The sequence below is a fragment of the Aspergillus udagawae genome (assembly GCF_001078395.1).
Source record: "Aspergillus udagawae IFM 46973 DNA, scaffold_6, whole genome shotgun sequence".
Classification (NCBI taxonomy): domain Eukaryota; kingdom Fungi; phylum Ascomycota; class Eurotiomycetes; order Eurotiales; family Aspergillaceae; genus Aspergillus; species Aspergillus udagawae.
In genome coordinates this window covers 844,886-857,307 of record NW_025091269.1, presented here as the reverse complement: position 1 = coordinate 857,307, position 12,422 = coordinate 844,886, and the positions used below count along the sequence as shown (strand labels likewise).

Genomic DNA, 12,422 nt, shown 5'->3' with positions numbered 1-12,422 from the left:
AATTGAAATGGATGATGAACATCCCAGTCCTCCATGCCGAATATTATACCACCTCCCCAATTGGAGGGCGTTAGAGTACGGAGAAGTCATACCACGCGCTCAGTGGCAATGAAGAGTCACCCCAGTCGTGCAATATCACCATCCCAAAAGTGCAGATAAATGGACCTCAAAACCCCACACATACTGGTATTGGAAGACCATTGCCTCTGTAGACGTTGCATCGCAGTACTACATGCTTGCTTTTAGTAGCATTATGGCAATGAAGGCAACTAGTCCTAATATGGATTAAATCGGCGGGAGCGCCAAGTCTATTATCACATGACCTCGGCGGGATGATTGGCGCCGGCCCTGCCCTAACCCACCCACAGTGCTAAGCGAGGCGCACCTCGATTTTCCTTGTTGCGAGCGAACCTTTTCAGCGGACCGACTGCTATCGACGACATTGAAGGTTCACCCAACGACACCGTCCGTCACCTTCACGAATCCCTCCCTCGACAACAGGTGCATACGGCGTCACAATGTCTGATCACGGGGAAGTCGAGGTCGAAAACCCCTCTGGGGCTTTCCAGGCTTTGCCTAAGGACGCTCTTGCCGAGATGGGCTCCGTCAAGCTGTTCAACAAGTGGAGCTACGAGGATGTTGAGATCCGGGATATCTCTTTGACGTACGTGTTTGATTCCAAAATCCCTGCGACTCAGACGTGCTGCGAAAGGAAATTTAATTTGGTCGGGTTGGGTTCCAATTTCGATGGGAGACAAAAGACTCGTTCAAGAATGGAAATATCCGCGCACACAAAACTGGGAATATATGCATTGGACAGCATTGAGGTTGACAGACGCAAATTTGCTGACTCGGCTTCATAAATACAGCGACTACATCCAGATCCGCAACCCCGTCTACATCCCTCACACTGCCGGTCGTTATGCCGCTAAGCGTTTCCGCAAGGCTCAGTGCCCCATCATTGAGCGCCTGACCAACTCTCTCATGATGAACGGTCGCAACAACGGCAAGAAGCTCATGGCTGTCCGCATCGTTGCCCATGCTTTCGAGATCGTACGTGCAATTTTCCGCGAGACCCTGGAACTCAGCCACAATTGAGTGTACCGATTTTGCCTGTGATAAATTACTGATACTTCGTCTTCACTTTCACAGATCCACATCATGACCGACCAGAACCCCCTCCAGGTCGCTGTTGACGCTATTGTCAACTGCGGTCCTCGTGAAGACAGCACTCGTATCGGTTCCGCTGGTACTGTCCGTCGTCAGGCCGTCGATGTTTCTCCTCTCCGCCGTGTCAACCAGGCCATCGCTCTCCTGACCATCGGTGCTCGTGAGGCCTCTTTCCGTAACATCAAGAGCATTGCCGAGTGCCTGGCTGAAGAGCTCATCAACGCTGCCAAGGGAAGCTCCAACTCTTACGCCATCAAGAAGAAGGACGAGCTCGAGCGTGTTGCCAAGAGCAACCGGTAAAGGGGTAATGATTGGGCGTGTTCTCCGTTTGTTCCTGGTTTTATGTTTACTGGAGTGGACGGGGTTTCATTAAGGATTCAGTCGATTTGCATGAATCTGCGCGACTGTACATACCTCAAGACAGTCACGGAGGGAGTGAGATCCAAAAAAATCAATGAAATCGGACGGCTTTCTTCATTAGTAGTTGGAGTGCGATTACGAAAACTTCCAGGTATAATAGGTTGATTAGTCTTTTCTTCCTTGGAAACCTCATTCTAGTCTTAAGTTACCCGACTCCGTAATTGCTTAGTACTTATCATAGGAGAAAGTGGTGGGCAGTACTTTAACCTGTCGACTAAGCCCGTACTCAGTTGATTATCGTCATATAGTTCATGTCATCTCATGCACAGAAATAATTAAGGCTGCACCTCTCAAAGTTAATGTGTCGGCTGCGTAGCGGTCACCGCTTATCGATACAAAAAAAAAGTCCGAAGAAAAAAAAGTTCGGAGCTTTTGACTTATCAAATATCCCAACCACTACCGCCGCTTCCCTAACCTGCAACGCTCGAATTAACAAGCAATAATTCGAGATCATGGTGAAACGGAAGTTGGGGGCCTTGGAAAAGGTCGAAGCTGACCTGTAAGTTCTTTTTTTTTTTTTTTTTTGTGTGTGTCCCAATCTACAGTTATTGAACCCCGAGAGAAGTTTCGCTCGCCACTAACACAGTCCGTCTGAGTTACCAGGCCCAATCTACAGCATAAAATTCGCAGAGATCCAAAGTGAGTTGCTTGCGCGCGAAATTCAGTATTCTTCTGGAGTTCACAGACCGTTAACATGAGCGCGTGGTGTCCAGGTCGTATATCGAGGACTTTCGGGCCCAGCACTACCAATATGACAGTCATCGAGAGATTTTCATGGCAGCGCCAACGGCTGCCACCGATACCGGAATCATTTCTCTGCGAGAGTTGATTGATTTTATCGCTCATGTTGCCGATTGCTATCCAACTATAACGAAGGACTTTCCCCAGCAGCTCATTGATATCCTCACCCAGCACCATCTGGTTCTGGAACACGAACTGCGAGAAAAGATTGTCGGAAGTTTAGTGCTACTTCGAAAGAAGGAATTACTCGACTCTGCGACGTAAGTGAAATTGAACAATGCTGTGCTCACCCGAAGATATTCGACTAATCCAGCTATTTCATATATCTAGACTGCTACAGACATTGTTCCCTATTCTTATTTCAACACCGAGCAAGACTCTTCGGGCTTTGATTTTCCAGAAGATTCTCATGGACCTGCGCTCATCAAACGCAAAAACAACGAATCACAAGCTTAACCGGACTATGCAGACCGTCTTGTTCAACTTGGTTACGTCAGACCGCACCTCTTCCAAAGGCTTGTGGGCAATCAAGCTCACGCGCGAACTATGGAAACGGCAGATCTGGACCGATGCTAAGGCCGTTGAAATCATGAAGGAGGCTAGTCTGTCAGAGAATGAGAAAGTGATAGTTGGTGGTGTTCGTTTCTTCTTGGGCGGCGACAAGGAACGAGAGGAGATGGAAGACGAGAGCAGTGATGAGGAGACCATCGACCTCGGAAAAGTGAAGCATCAGGTTGGGATTAACAAGAAGACCCGAAAGAAGTCACGCGCGGTCGAGAAGGCAAAAGCCATAGTCAAGAAGCGAGAACGCAAGAAGAGCCAACCGCATCCTCTGAACTTTTCCGCACTTCATCTTCTGCACGATCCCCAAGGATTCGCCGAGGCGTTATTCGCGAAACACCTTCAGAACACGAAGTCGAATTTGAACTTGGAGCAGAAGCTCCTGGTTCTACAACTAGTCTCTCGTCTCGTCGGATTGCACAGACTGCATATCATGCATCTCTACTCTTACTTTCAGAAATATCTCACACCACGTCAGGCCTCCGTGACATCGTTCCTTGCTTCCCTTGCTCAAGCATCGCATGACTTGGTTCCGCCTGATGTCCTGGAGCCTCTTGTGCAGAAGATCGCCAATGAGTTTGTCTCTGAAGCAGCAGCATCGGAGGTGGCTACGGCTGGTCTCAACGCCATTCGAGAGATTTGTGCCCGACAGCCCTTAGCGATCAACGAAACCTTGTTGCAAGATCTCGTTATGTACAGGAAGAGTAAAGACAAGGGTGTGGTCATGGCTGCCAGAGGATTACTTAGTCTGTACAGAGATGTCGGCGCGGACATGCTCAAGAGACGGGACCGCGGTAAGGAGGCTTCTATGAGCTTACGGGCTGGAGAGAAGAAGGAGCGTCGTTTCGGTGAGCAACAGACTGGCGAAATCGAAGGTCTTGAGCTGCTGGAGAAGTGGAAGGAGGAAGAGCGCCGAAAACGGAGAATCGAGAAGGGTCTGCCCTCCGATGCTGAAGATGATGAGGACGATGAGGCAGAAGACGATGCGGCCTGGGATAAGTGGAACGTCGAAGATGACGAGGATAGCGATGATTCCGGTGGATGGATTGACGTGCAGAGCGATGCGGAAATCGAGCTGAGCGACTCAGATGATGACGATTCCCCGCCTGCGAAGAAGGCCAAGCAAGGCGAACAGGAAGAGGACAAGGCCGAGTCAGAGACTGCGAAATCCGAGACGAAGAAGACGAATATTGCGACGACTAGAATTCTCACGCCAGCCGACCTGGCCAAACTCGCAGAGCTGCGCAACGAGGCAGCCGTCAATTCTTTACTTCCAAAGAGACTCCGCTCTGACCAAAAGAATGGGCCTTCTCGTCATGCGGATGATCCACTCACAGCTGCAGAGATTGAAGGTCTGGCAGCTCTGTCTGCTGGCAAAGCAACGCGCGAAGAGCGGATCGCTCATGCTAAGGAGGGCAAGGATCGGTCCGAGTACAAGAGTGTGACCGCACGGCGCAAGGAGCGCAAGGAAGCGCAGGGAAAGAGCACCACGAACAAGGAGAAGGCACGCAGAAAGAATCTCTTCATGACTCTAGGAAAAGCGAAGAGCAAGGGCAAGAGAAGTCTTGTGGAAACACGAAACGTCTTGCGGGCTCACCAGGAACGGCAAAAGCGTGGTGGTAGGAGAGGAAACACCGGCTCATAGTATATGTAGGATAGCATCGAGGAGAGAACTTAAGACGGCCAAAAGCTCTTTCAGATACCATTGGTTGATCTACTATTTCAGACTTGGAGTTTTTGCGATCTGGGTGCGATCTGGGTTATCCGGATTCAAGAGATGCTTCTGCCCACCATATCCTTATCATTTCTATTTGTTATCGTTCGGTAGACGAAGTACATCTCTTGACTATCAGCTCTGCTTCGTATCTCTATCCATGCTTAGAGGATCTATTCCAGTCTAAAGGTCAATGGACAAGCCTAGCCAACCCTGGGCCCGATCACTGCGCCAGCACGTCACGTGCCTTAAAGTGCACCGCGTCACCGTGTCGCGTTAACGCATTCTCTCAATCTCCAGTCTCCATCATATTGCATGCCAGTCATGCCGTGCTCTTCCCCTTAGCCTCTTTGAAATCTCTTGCTGATTTCTCGGCCAATCAAACTACTTCTATTGGTCACTGTATATCTACAGAGCAACACTGACTGCAGACCCTCTCTCCACTCCACTACCTCCATTCTCCAGGTTAATCACCATATTCCAATCAAGATGTCTCTTGCGCAGAACAGCAACCTGGACTCCAAGCGCAGACGATTCCAAACACCTATTACATCTTTCTTCTCTCCAGCCGTGTCGGATTCGAATGGCACAGACGCTGCATGCAGCCCCCATCTTTCTCACAGCCACTATGCTGCCGCTACCCATTCTCCCACCCCCATCCTCCCCGCCAAAATCCAGTCCTCTCTCCTCTCCGTCGGCATGCGCGTCCGCAAATCAGTCGCTGAAGGTTACAAGACGAAGGGTGTGAAGATGTTCGATGCACCTACCAGTACCATCACTATCTCCGCAAAGCATGAACATTCCACAAGTAGAGGCTGTCCCACCATCCGCGCGGAGCTTGCTCCTTTCTGCGGCCTCTCCAAATCAAGCGACTACACTATCCAACCTCACTCTAATCCAGTCTACCGGCTGTCCCACACAAGGGACTACAACGTCGACATCGTCACTGACGACGGTGATGCCTTCTCGCTCCCTCCCAGCAGTCAAGAGTCCGTTTACTCGGCCAACAATGGCCAGAAACGATCCTATGACACTGATGACACGGATGAATACGCCAGTGAATTTGAACACAATGCGTTTGCAACTACAGACCCCATACCTGGTCGAACCATCCTCTGTCCGAGCCTGGGACACCAACGGCGGCGATTCGTTGCGTTACAAAACCAAGCCATTCAACAGGGGACTATGCAAGTCGATGACTTCGAAGAGCCAGTGTTCCTTCGTAGGCGGGAAGAGGTTGATACCGATTATTTACCTGGTCGAATGGGTGGTTGTGAGGTTGAAATGGGAGGGGCATGAAACATTTACCTGATGTCCTGATCATGGTTCAGAAGGATCAGTCGGTTTCTTCCGATATATCATCCGTCGTCCAGAATGGCGCGAGGATGCTTCTCAACACTGAGCTGATTTCAGTGATTTATTCAGAAGCCTGCGGCAGGGGCTGTCGAAGTTCTTCCCTAGTCTTCTTTTCGTGTCTCCGTATATGTTTACTCACACATTTGCCCTTATCGCATTTTCTGTTTCTGCCTGTCTGGCACGATTCGAGGCAATGGATGTACAAATACCCTAGGCTCTCGGGAAGCCTTTCCTGTGTTCCACTTGAACCGAAATCTGGCGTGTATCTTATGGAATAGGCGCTTTGACAGATTTTACTGTATAACAGCGAGCTATTCTGCTTCAATCAATGCACAAGCTTGCCTTGACAAGTCATACCGACTGTGACCTTCATTAATTCCATGTGAAAAATGGTCAAGACAATCCTGGAAACGAGGTCTTGAATGGCAGTAAATCGACTAAATGCTCAAAGCCACATTCTACCGTTTTGCTGCAGGCAGCTGTATTTAAGAGTCTAATACAAATCATTAATCAGATACATATTTAGTTTACAATTCGTCCTTGGGAGGAGCCTTGGCCTTCTCGGCCTTCTTCTTCCCCTTGTCCTTCTTGGGCTTCTGGGTATTGCTCTTGCCGTTCTCCTTCGACTGGTCCCCGGATGATTTACCAGACCTGGTTGCGGCTGCGCCCATCTTTTCATAGATGCGGTTCATGGTTCGTTCCAGTTCCTTGAGACGGGTGTCGATCTCTGCGACTGTCAAAGCTGGATCGTCGGACTCGGTCAGCTTCTCCTGGAGGGCGAGCTGGGTCTCGAGCCAGGTATTTGTGGACTCGTAGAGCTTGGTGAGGCTGGAGAGGTCGGAGGGATGGAAGATTGAGTACTTGGGACCGGTGGGCTTAGGGGTTGTGGTGGTCGACGTGGTCTCGGGTGTGGACGTCGTGTAGGGGTCCTTCTCGAGATCATCGAGAGGATCAGCCGTCGTCGAAGACGACTCGCTGGAAGATGTCGTCGAGGTAGTTGTGGAAGATGAGGTCTCCGTGGACTGGGTGGCGGCTGCACTAGAGAGACTCGAGGAATAGAGCTCTTCGTCTTGTTCAATCTGCTTCTGCAAAATGTCAAGAATTGTTTTCGAGTTCTTCAACAAGTCTTGAAGCAGCTGGACCCGAGCCGGCCGATTCGCATTCTCCTGCTTTCTCTTCAGAGAAGGGTTGACGATATCCTTCAAAGACTTAAGTTTGGCCCGGAACTCTGACGTTGTAGCGTCAGCACCATCGCCATAGAGCCAGTCGCTGGCAGAGGCGGTTTTGTCCTGGAGTTCGGCCAGTTGATCGGCTTTAAGCGCTTTGACAAATTCCTCATCGTCAGCCAGATCCCGGCTCCGGTAGATAAAAGACTCCAGTTCATTAAGAGCCTCCTCGCGCAGAATACGATCCCGATCTGAAGCATCGAAGGCAGACAAACGGGTCTGAATACGAGTCATTTCGCTATCCGATGGCGCGGGAGTTCCAAGAGGCGACGTCGTGAAGCTGAGGGGAATCAGTTCAACTTTCATCTGCGGTGCAGCCTTCTTGGTTTCCTTGGCGGACGTTGTGGAAGCTTCAGCAGCAGAAGATGTGGTCGAAACTTGGGGTTCTTCTGCTTCTAGTGTAATTGACTCCGTGGGCTCTCCTTCTTCACCGAGAGGTGCCTGTTCATCCTTCTTGGACCCAAGCCCGAAGAAACCCTTCACATCTTCAACGACGCTTCCCTTCTTTACGCTCTCGACTTCACAACTAACGGATCCACCCGTAACTTCTGGAAGTCCGTCAACGGGACTGAGACGCATAGAAAACTTCGTAGTGATATTGGCTGGCGAGCAACCGAATTTCTCTTTCAGCTGGGCGACAGAAGCAGTTAGATTTTGAGTCTGCACACGGAGAACCGGCGATTCGACGACCTCATCGCCGGTGGGAATTTGTTGATAGAAGCTGAACTCAAAATCGTCCAGATTCTTCATTGTAACCTGTTTCTCAGGACCAACTTGGGAAGTCGGAGTAAAGAGCTTCTGCTGTCTTTCCTTGGCCTCTGAGGCCCACTTGAGCAAAACAGCGTAACTCGAGATATCGCTGGCTCTAATATCTTTGACGCGGAAACTGGGGCTCAGAGCAGCTCCCTTGAATGCAGCACCAAATACCGCTGCCTCATCAGCATTCACGCTTGTTCTGATCTTATCAGAAGATCCAGCGATGCGTTCAAGCTCCTTCTGCACGAACGGTGTGCGGATAGCGCCACCGTGGAGAATAATAGAGTCGACGTCACGGAGTTGTAGCCCAGCCGTGGCCAGAGATCGCTGAATAGGTCCTCCGAGACGAGCGATATAATCCGCAGCAAGCTCTTCGAATTTGGATCGAGTGATACGATATTTGAAATTCAAGTCTTCCTCATAAAGACTCTCAAAACTGGCGCCCGTCTCGGTGTTAGCGCTCAACACTTGGCGAACCTTCTCGGCGTCCTTCCAAAGCCTTGCCATGGTTTTACCATGCGCCTGGATTTCAGCAGGAGTTACACGGCCGTTCAATTTCTTATCCTCAGCCAGATTTGCGACCATGTCCTGCACGATAAGATCGTTCAGAGAATCTCCTCCGAGTGTCCGGTCCCAGCCGGTTCCCAAGACCTGAACTTCTTGTACGGTCTTGTTAAATTTCCCAACATCCTTCACGGCACGACTTTGGAAGCGTATGACACTGGCCGTGGTGGATCCGGCTCCCATGTCATAGACAATATGATACTCGGGCTTCTGGCCATCCGAGACGCTGGGGAACGTGCGGCTAGTGGCGTAGTTCAGGCCGACAGCAAGGTTATCACTGATAAGAGCGTCAACTTTCAAACCTGCTAGTTCGGCTGCCAACTCTAAGCTTCTCTTTTCTTCAGCGGTGTAGAACGAGGGATATGTAATGATCACGTCCCTGACGTCAGATCCCTTTCCGGCCAAACTGTCGGCATTACCCTTGATCTGCTTCAGCTGCATGGCTAAGAGTTCCTCAACAAGAAACGCTTCTTTTCTTTCAGCCTCCCCCAGCCTATTGCTGCGCAGTCCAACCGTACCTCGCTCACCAGGGGCAGCTTCCAATCTCAAGGCGGGATAACGGCTATGATAGGTCTTAACCATCTCATTGTCGCCATTCTCAAAACGAACTCCGAGCAAGGCCTTGAGGTTTGCGTAAACATCGTCGGGATAACGGGCCGCCAGGGCTAGCGCGTCACCGCCGTAGAATCTCTCAGGAAATGGAGCATTGCTTTCTCTTGTGGGTTTGAACGCAACTGCTGCCGACTCCTTTCGTTTCGAGTCTTTGGTGAGGACAATCTCAAGCGGAATGCCGGGTTTGACAAGCGCGGCCTTGATATACTCGGTACCTACGTCGACACCGAGAACTGCCGATCCAGCAGCGGAGGTAGGAGCCGGGAAGCTGAGGAAGAAGAGTAGAAAGGGAAGGATGAGGAAGGAGAAGACTGGGGAAAGCGATAATGCTCTCAATCGATATCCAGGAGGAGCCATCTTGGGAGTATTGCTGTCGCAATAATAGAGGTCAGACACTGTACCGAGCATCTGGGAGGGAAGAGTCTAGGAGCATACCTCGAATGAGCCGACGCGAATTGGAGAAAAATATAAATGAATAACAACAGTCCCTCAAATAGCGTCCCCTAGCAATTATCGAAAGAAGGAACGGTGCAAAACGGGCTGTACATTCAAGTATCACGAATGACGGTAGTGAAGCTTGTCGTGAACTATAGGAAATGGCCATACGTCAGTTCCCTGTGAGCGGATTGGGCTAGGGGACGCAGCCAGACTTACAAGTCATTAAGTAGAGGAATCCATCAAGAGTGCAGCCAAATCTATACAAATGGCCACCTGGCAGTAAGCGTGAAGAATGGGTTTGCGAAAGTTGAAGAGCCCCAAATTGTTGTTGCGGGCCTCGATAAGGACACGTTTGGACGTATGTGATGCAAACATACTCGATACAGCAATTTTGCATTTTTACCCAGAAGATCGGCACCAACCTTTCTACATTGGACTATGTGATTCGATCATTCTGTTTCATTATTCTTCGTGTCACTACCTCTCTAGTAGTTCGTTGTCCTCAATCAAGATCATGGGTTCATGTTTCAAAGGCGATCTGTGGTGCTCAATCGTCATCGAAATCTGAACCACTCATCCATCCTATCTCATAAGATTCACGGATTTCTCCCAGGCCATTAACGAGGTTCTCTCGTTCATCAACTCCGATTACCCGCCCAGCCACCGCTTCCATAGCCTTGAGCTTTGTTGCTGTTCGCGATGAAGCAGTCAGCGCTGCAACGACGTTGATCCCTGCGTCCGTATGCTTCATTGAGAACATGTTGCGAGGAGAGCTGTCCAAAATAGGGAATGCTAGTGGGATGTAAAAGCTATGTTATCGTTGTCGATTAGCATTATAAAATCTCTATTAATGGCGTAGCGTCTTAGCTCACCTTTCGAGCATTGGTTCAGAGTTATAAAAGCGTTCCTTGCGCTTTAATCCAAGATCGTCCCTTGGTTCGGGCACCTCAGGGCTATATCCACGGCCAACTTGAACTTGATTGAATATATGCGAATCACCGTTGTTCGGATCATCATATGAGAAGTCCAAGTCAAACTCTGGTCTAAGTTTCGAGGATTCCCCTTTCGATGCTTGTGTCCCCCGATCTTCTGTAATCTGAACGGGTCGTGTATGATTGCTCATGTCCTCAGGCAGTATCTTAGATTGCAGCTCAAAAATCTTGTGCGTGCCATCTTCTCCCGCTAGAGAGGTCTCAAAATCCGTATAAGAACGAAGACGAGTGGGAAGCGTCGCCGTTTCCATCGCAGTGCTGATTAGTGCTGAAGTCTGCCATTCCGACTGAGCGTCGAGGCTAATTGTCTTGGGGAGGTGAGTCGGTGGGTCCAGGATAGGCACGTACAACGACGACTGTGGGGAGATAGAGTGTATAGATCGTGCTTTGTTCATATCGCGCTTAATTTGGTTGTGCTGCATGGAACAAATGCGATGAGTTTCAGTTAAGACATCTAGTAGGGAAGAGACTCACTCTTTGAACCTTGTTTCCACCTTCGATAGCCCATACCCAAATAGATTTTTTACCAAATTCATCTCTTAGCCTATCCACATATTTTGCGGCAAATCCACCCCAAGCATCATCGGAGCTTGTGAACAATTGGAGGGCGCGCAATTGATCGCATTCTTCCGCAAAAGGTCTCAAGTCTCGGTCGAGTAGGTCATGCTCTTTGTCCAGCTCTCCAAACAAATCTTCCCCGACACCCCAGTCTTCGAAAGGCATAATCTTTGAATTCAACTCGTAATCATTGAGTTGCACTATTGAACGCGGATGATAGAACAATCGGTTATAGTCTGACCAGTAGCGCACGGTATCGGAGGAGAGGACTGGGGCCGGAAGCCCTTGCTCCAAGTGCTTTTGATACTCGCTCTGAATGATTGGTGTTTGACGCTGTATGACTTCTTTTCCGTCCCTGAAACGAAAAAAGTTCAAGGTGAGTCATATTCATTGAGGTCGCTGAAAAAACAGAGGAGCGGAAAGAAGCGACCTTACCATAAACCTTGCCCGGGATCTGCATCTGTAGTCAACTCATAGAGGGTGTTATGCTTGCGTAGGGACCCAAAAGCACCCTTCAAGTCATAGATCAGCGTCCTCGGAGTATAAGTTTCCGACCCATCCGCCCCAATGCCAGGTCGAAAATGGACATCGTGATTGATTGGTGTTTCTTCCGCTTCACCGTAGGTGAAGTATGATTCCTTGAAGGCTTCAGTTGAAGGTCAAAAACACAACAACAGGGAAAAAAGACTCTGCTAACCTGGAGATTCCAAAAATGTGTAGCCAAGTAATTTGCTCGTTGCCCCAGTTGTAGCGTAATAATTTCATGCATTTTGCGCTTATATTAGAGAGGTATGTGCTAGTGAGCAACAGGTTGGCTTGAGTGTAGGCGATTCTACATCACTTAATGGCAAGTGAGAACGAGCGCATAGTGGTACATACAAGTCAAATTCGGATGATCCATTCAGTGTTCGAAGAGAGAAGGCAGAACAGACGCGGTAGAATAACATAAATTCCTCGAGAAACCCCGCAGGGAAATATCTCAAGACTCAAACTGTTATCGCATCATGAAGCACGGACTATCTGGAGCTGGATGCCTGATCAAGTTTAGTGCCTCTTTATCAAACACGTGAGACCCATACGCTTAATATAGTATAGCTTTGTTGTCCAGAGCAACAGTCACCTGACGCTTACCAGATGAGGCAAGAACTGAACAAACATGTTTGGCGTGCGTGTTGTGGGTGCGTCAGTTCGATAAAGGCCTGACAATCAGATCCAAGTTTCAAACCAAATCAACCTCCACCGCGATACCCTACAATCGCGAATCTTTCAGCGGTTGTCATGCTTGATTAGCACCATACGGACCGTATCACCTTT

The 12,422-nt window shown here is 49.5% G+C and overlaps 5 protein-coding genes across 5 annotated transcripts; 3 read left to right on the top strand and 2 right to left on the bottom strand.

Annotated features, from left to right (window-relative positions):
- Positions 1-518: 518 nt before the first annotated feature.
- Positions 519-1,470, top strand: Aud_008064 (40S ribosomal protein uS7; the record flags this gene model as incomplete). Its single annotated transcript, XM_043292948.1, has 3 exons — positions 519-664; positions 870-1,053; positions 1,153-1,470. 3 exons carry the CDS (start codon positions 519-521, stop codon positions 1,468-1,470), a joined length of 648 nt encoding a protein of 215 aa, XP_043148883.1.
- Positions 1,471-2,042: 572 nt separating this feature from the next.
- Aud_008063 (SDA1 family protein) lies at positions 2,043-4,537 on the top strand (the record flags this gene model as incomplete). The annotated part of the gene is made up of 4 exons (XM_043292947.1): positions 2,043-2,089; positions 2,194-2,229; positions 2,304-2,591; positions 2,662-4,537. 4 exons carry the CDS (start codon positions 2,043-2,045, stop codon positions 4,535-4,537), a joined length of 2,247 nt encoding a protein of 748 aa, XP_043148882.1.
- A 558-nt stretch (positions 4,538-5,095) lies between these two features.
- On the top strand, positions 5,096-5,905 carry Aud_008062 (uncharacterized protein; the record flags this gene model as incomplete). Its single annotated transcript, XM_043292946.1, has 1 exon — positions 5,096-5,905. The coding sequence occupies one exon, from the start codon at positions 5,096-5,098 to the stop codon at positions 5,903-5,905; it is 810 nt and encodes a 269-aa protein (XP_043148881.1).
- Positions 5,906-6,489: 584 nt separating this feature from the next.
- Aud_008061 (Hsp70 family protein) lies at positions 6,490-9,477 on the bottom strand (the record flags this gene model as incomplete). The annotated part of the gene is made up of 1 exon (XM_043292945.1): positions 6,490-9,477. The coding sequence occupies one exon, from the start codon at positions 9,475-9,477 to the stop codon at positions 6,490-6,492; it is 2,988 nt and encodes a 995-aa protein (XP_043148880.1).
- Positions 9,478-10,105: 628 nt separating this feature from the next.
- Aud_008060 (misato family protein) lies at positions 10,106-11,877 on the bottom strand (the record flags this gene model as incomplete). The annotated part of the gene is made up of 5 exons (XM_043292944.1): positions 10,106-10,367; positions 10,431-10,966; positions 11,025-11,463; positions 11,544-11,746; positions 11,806-11,877. The coding sequence occupies 5 exons, from the start codon at positions 11,875-11,877 to the stop codon at positions 10,106-10,108; spliced, it is 1,512 nt and encodes a 503-aa protein (XP_043148879.1).
- Positions 11,878-12,422: the final 545 nt, after the last annotated feature.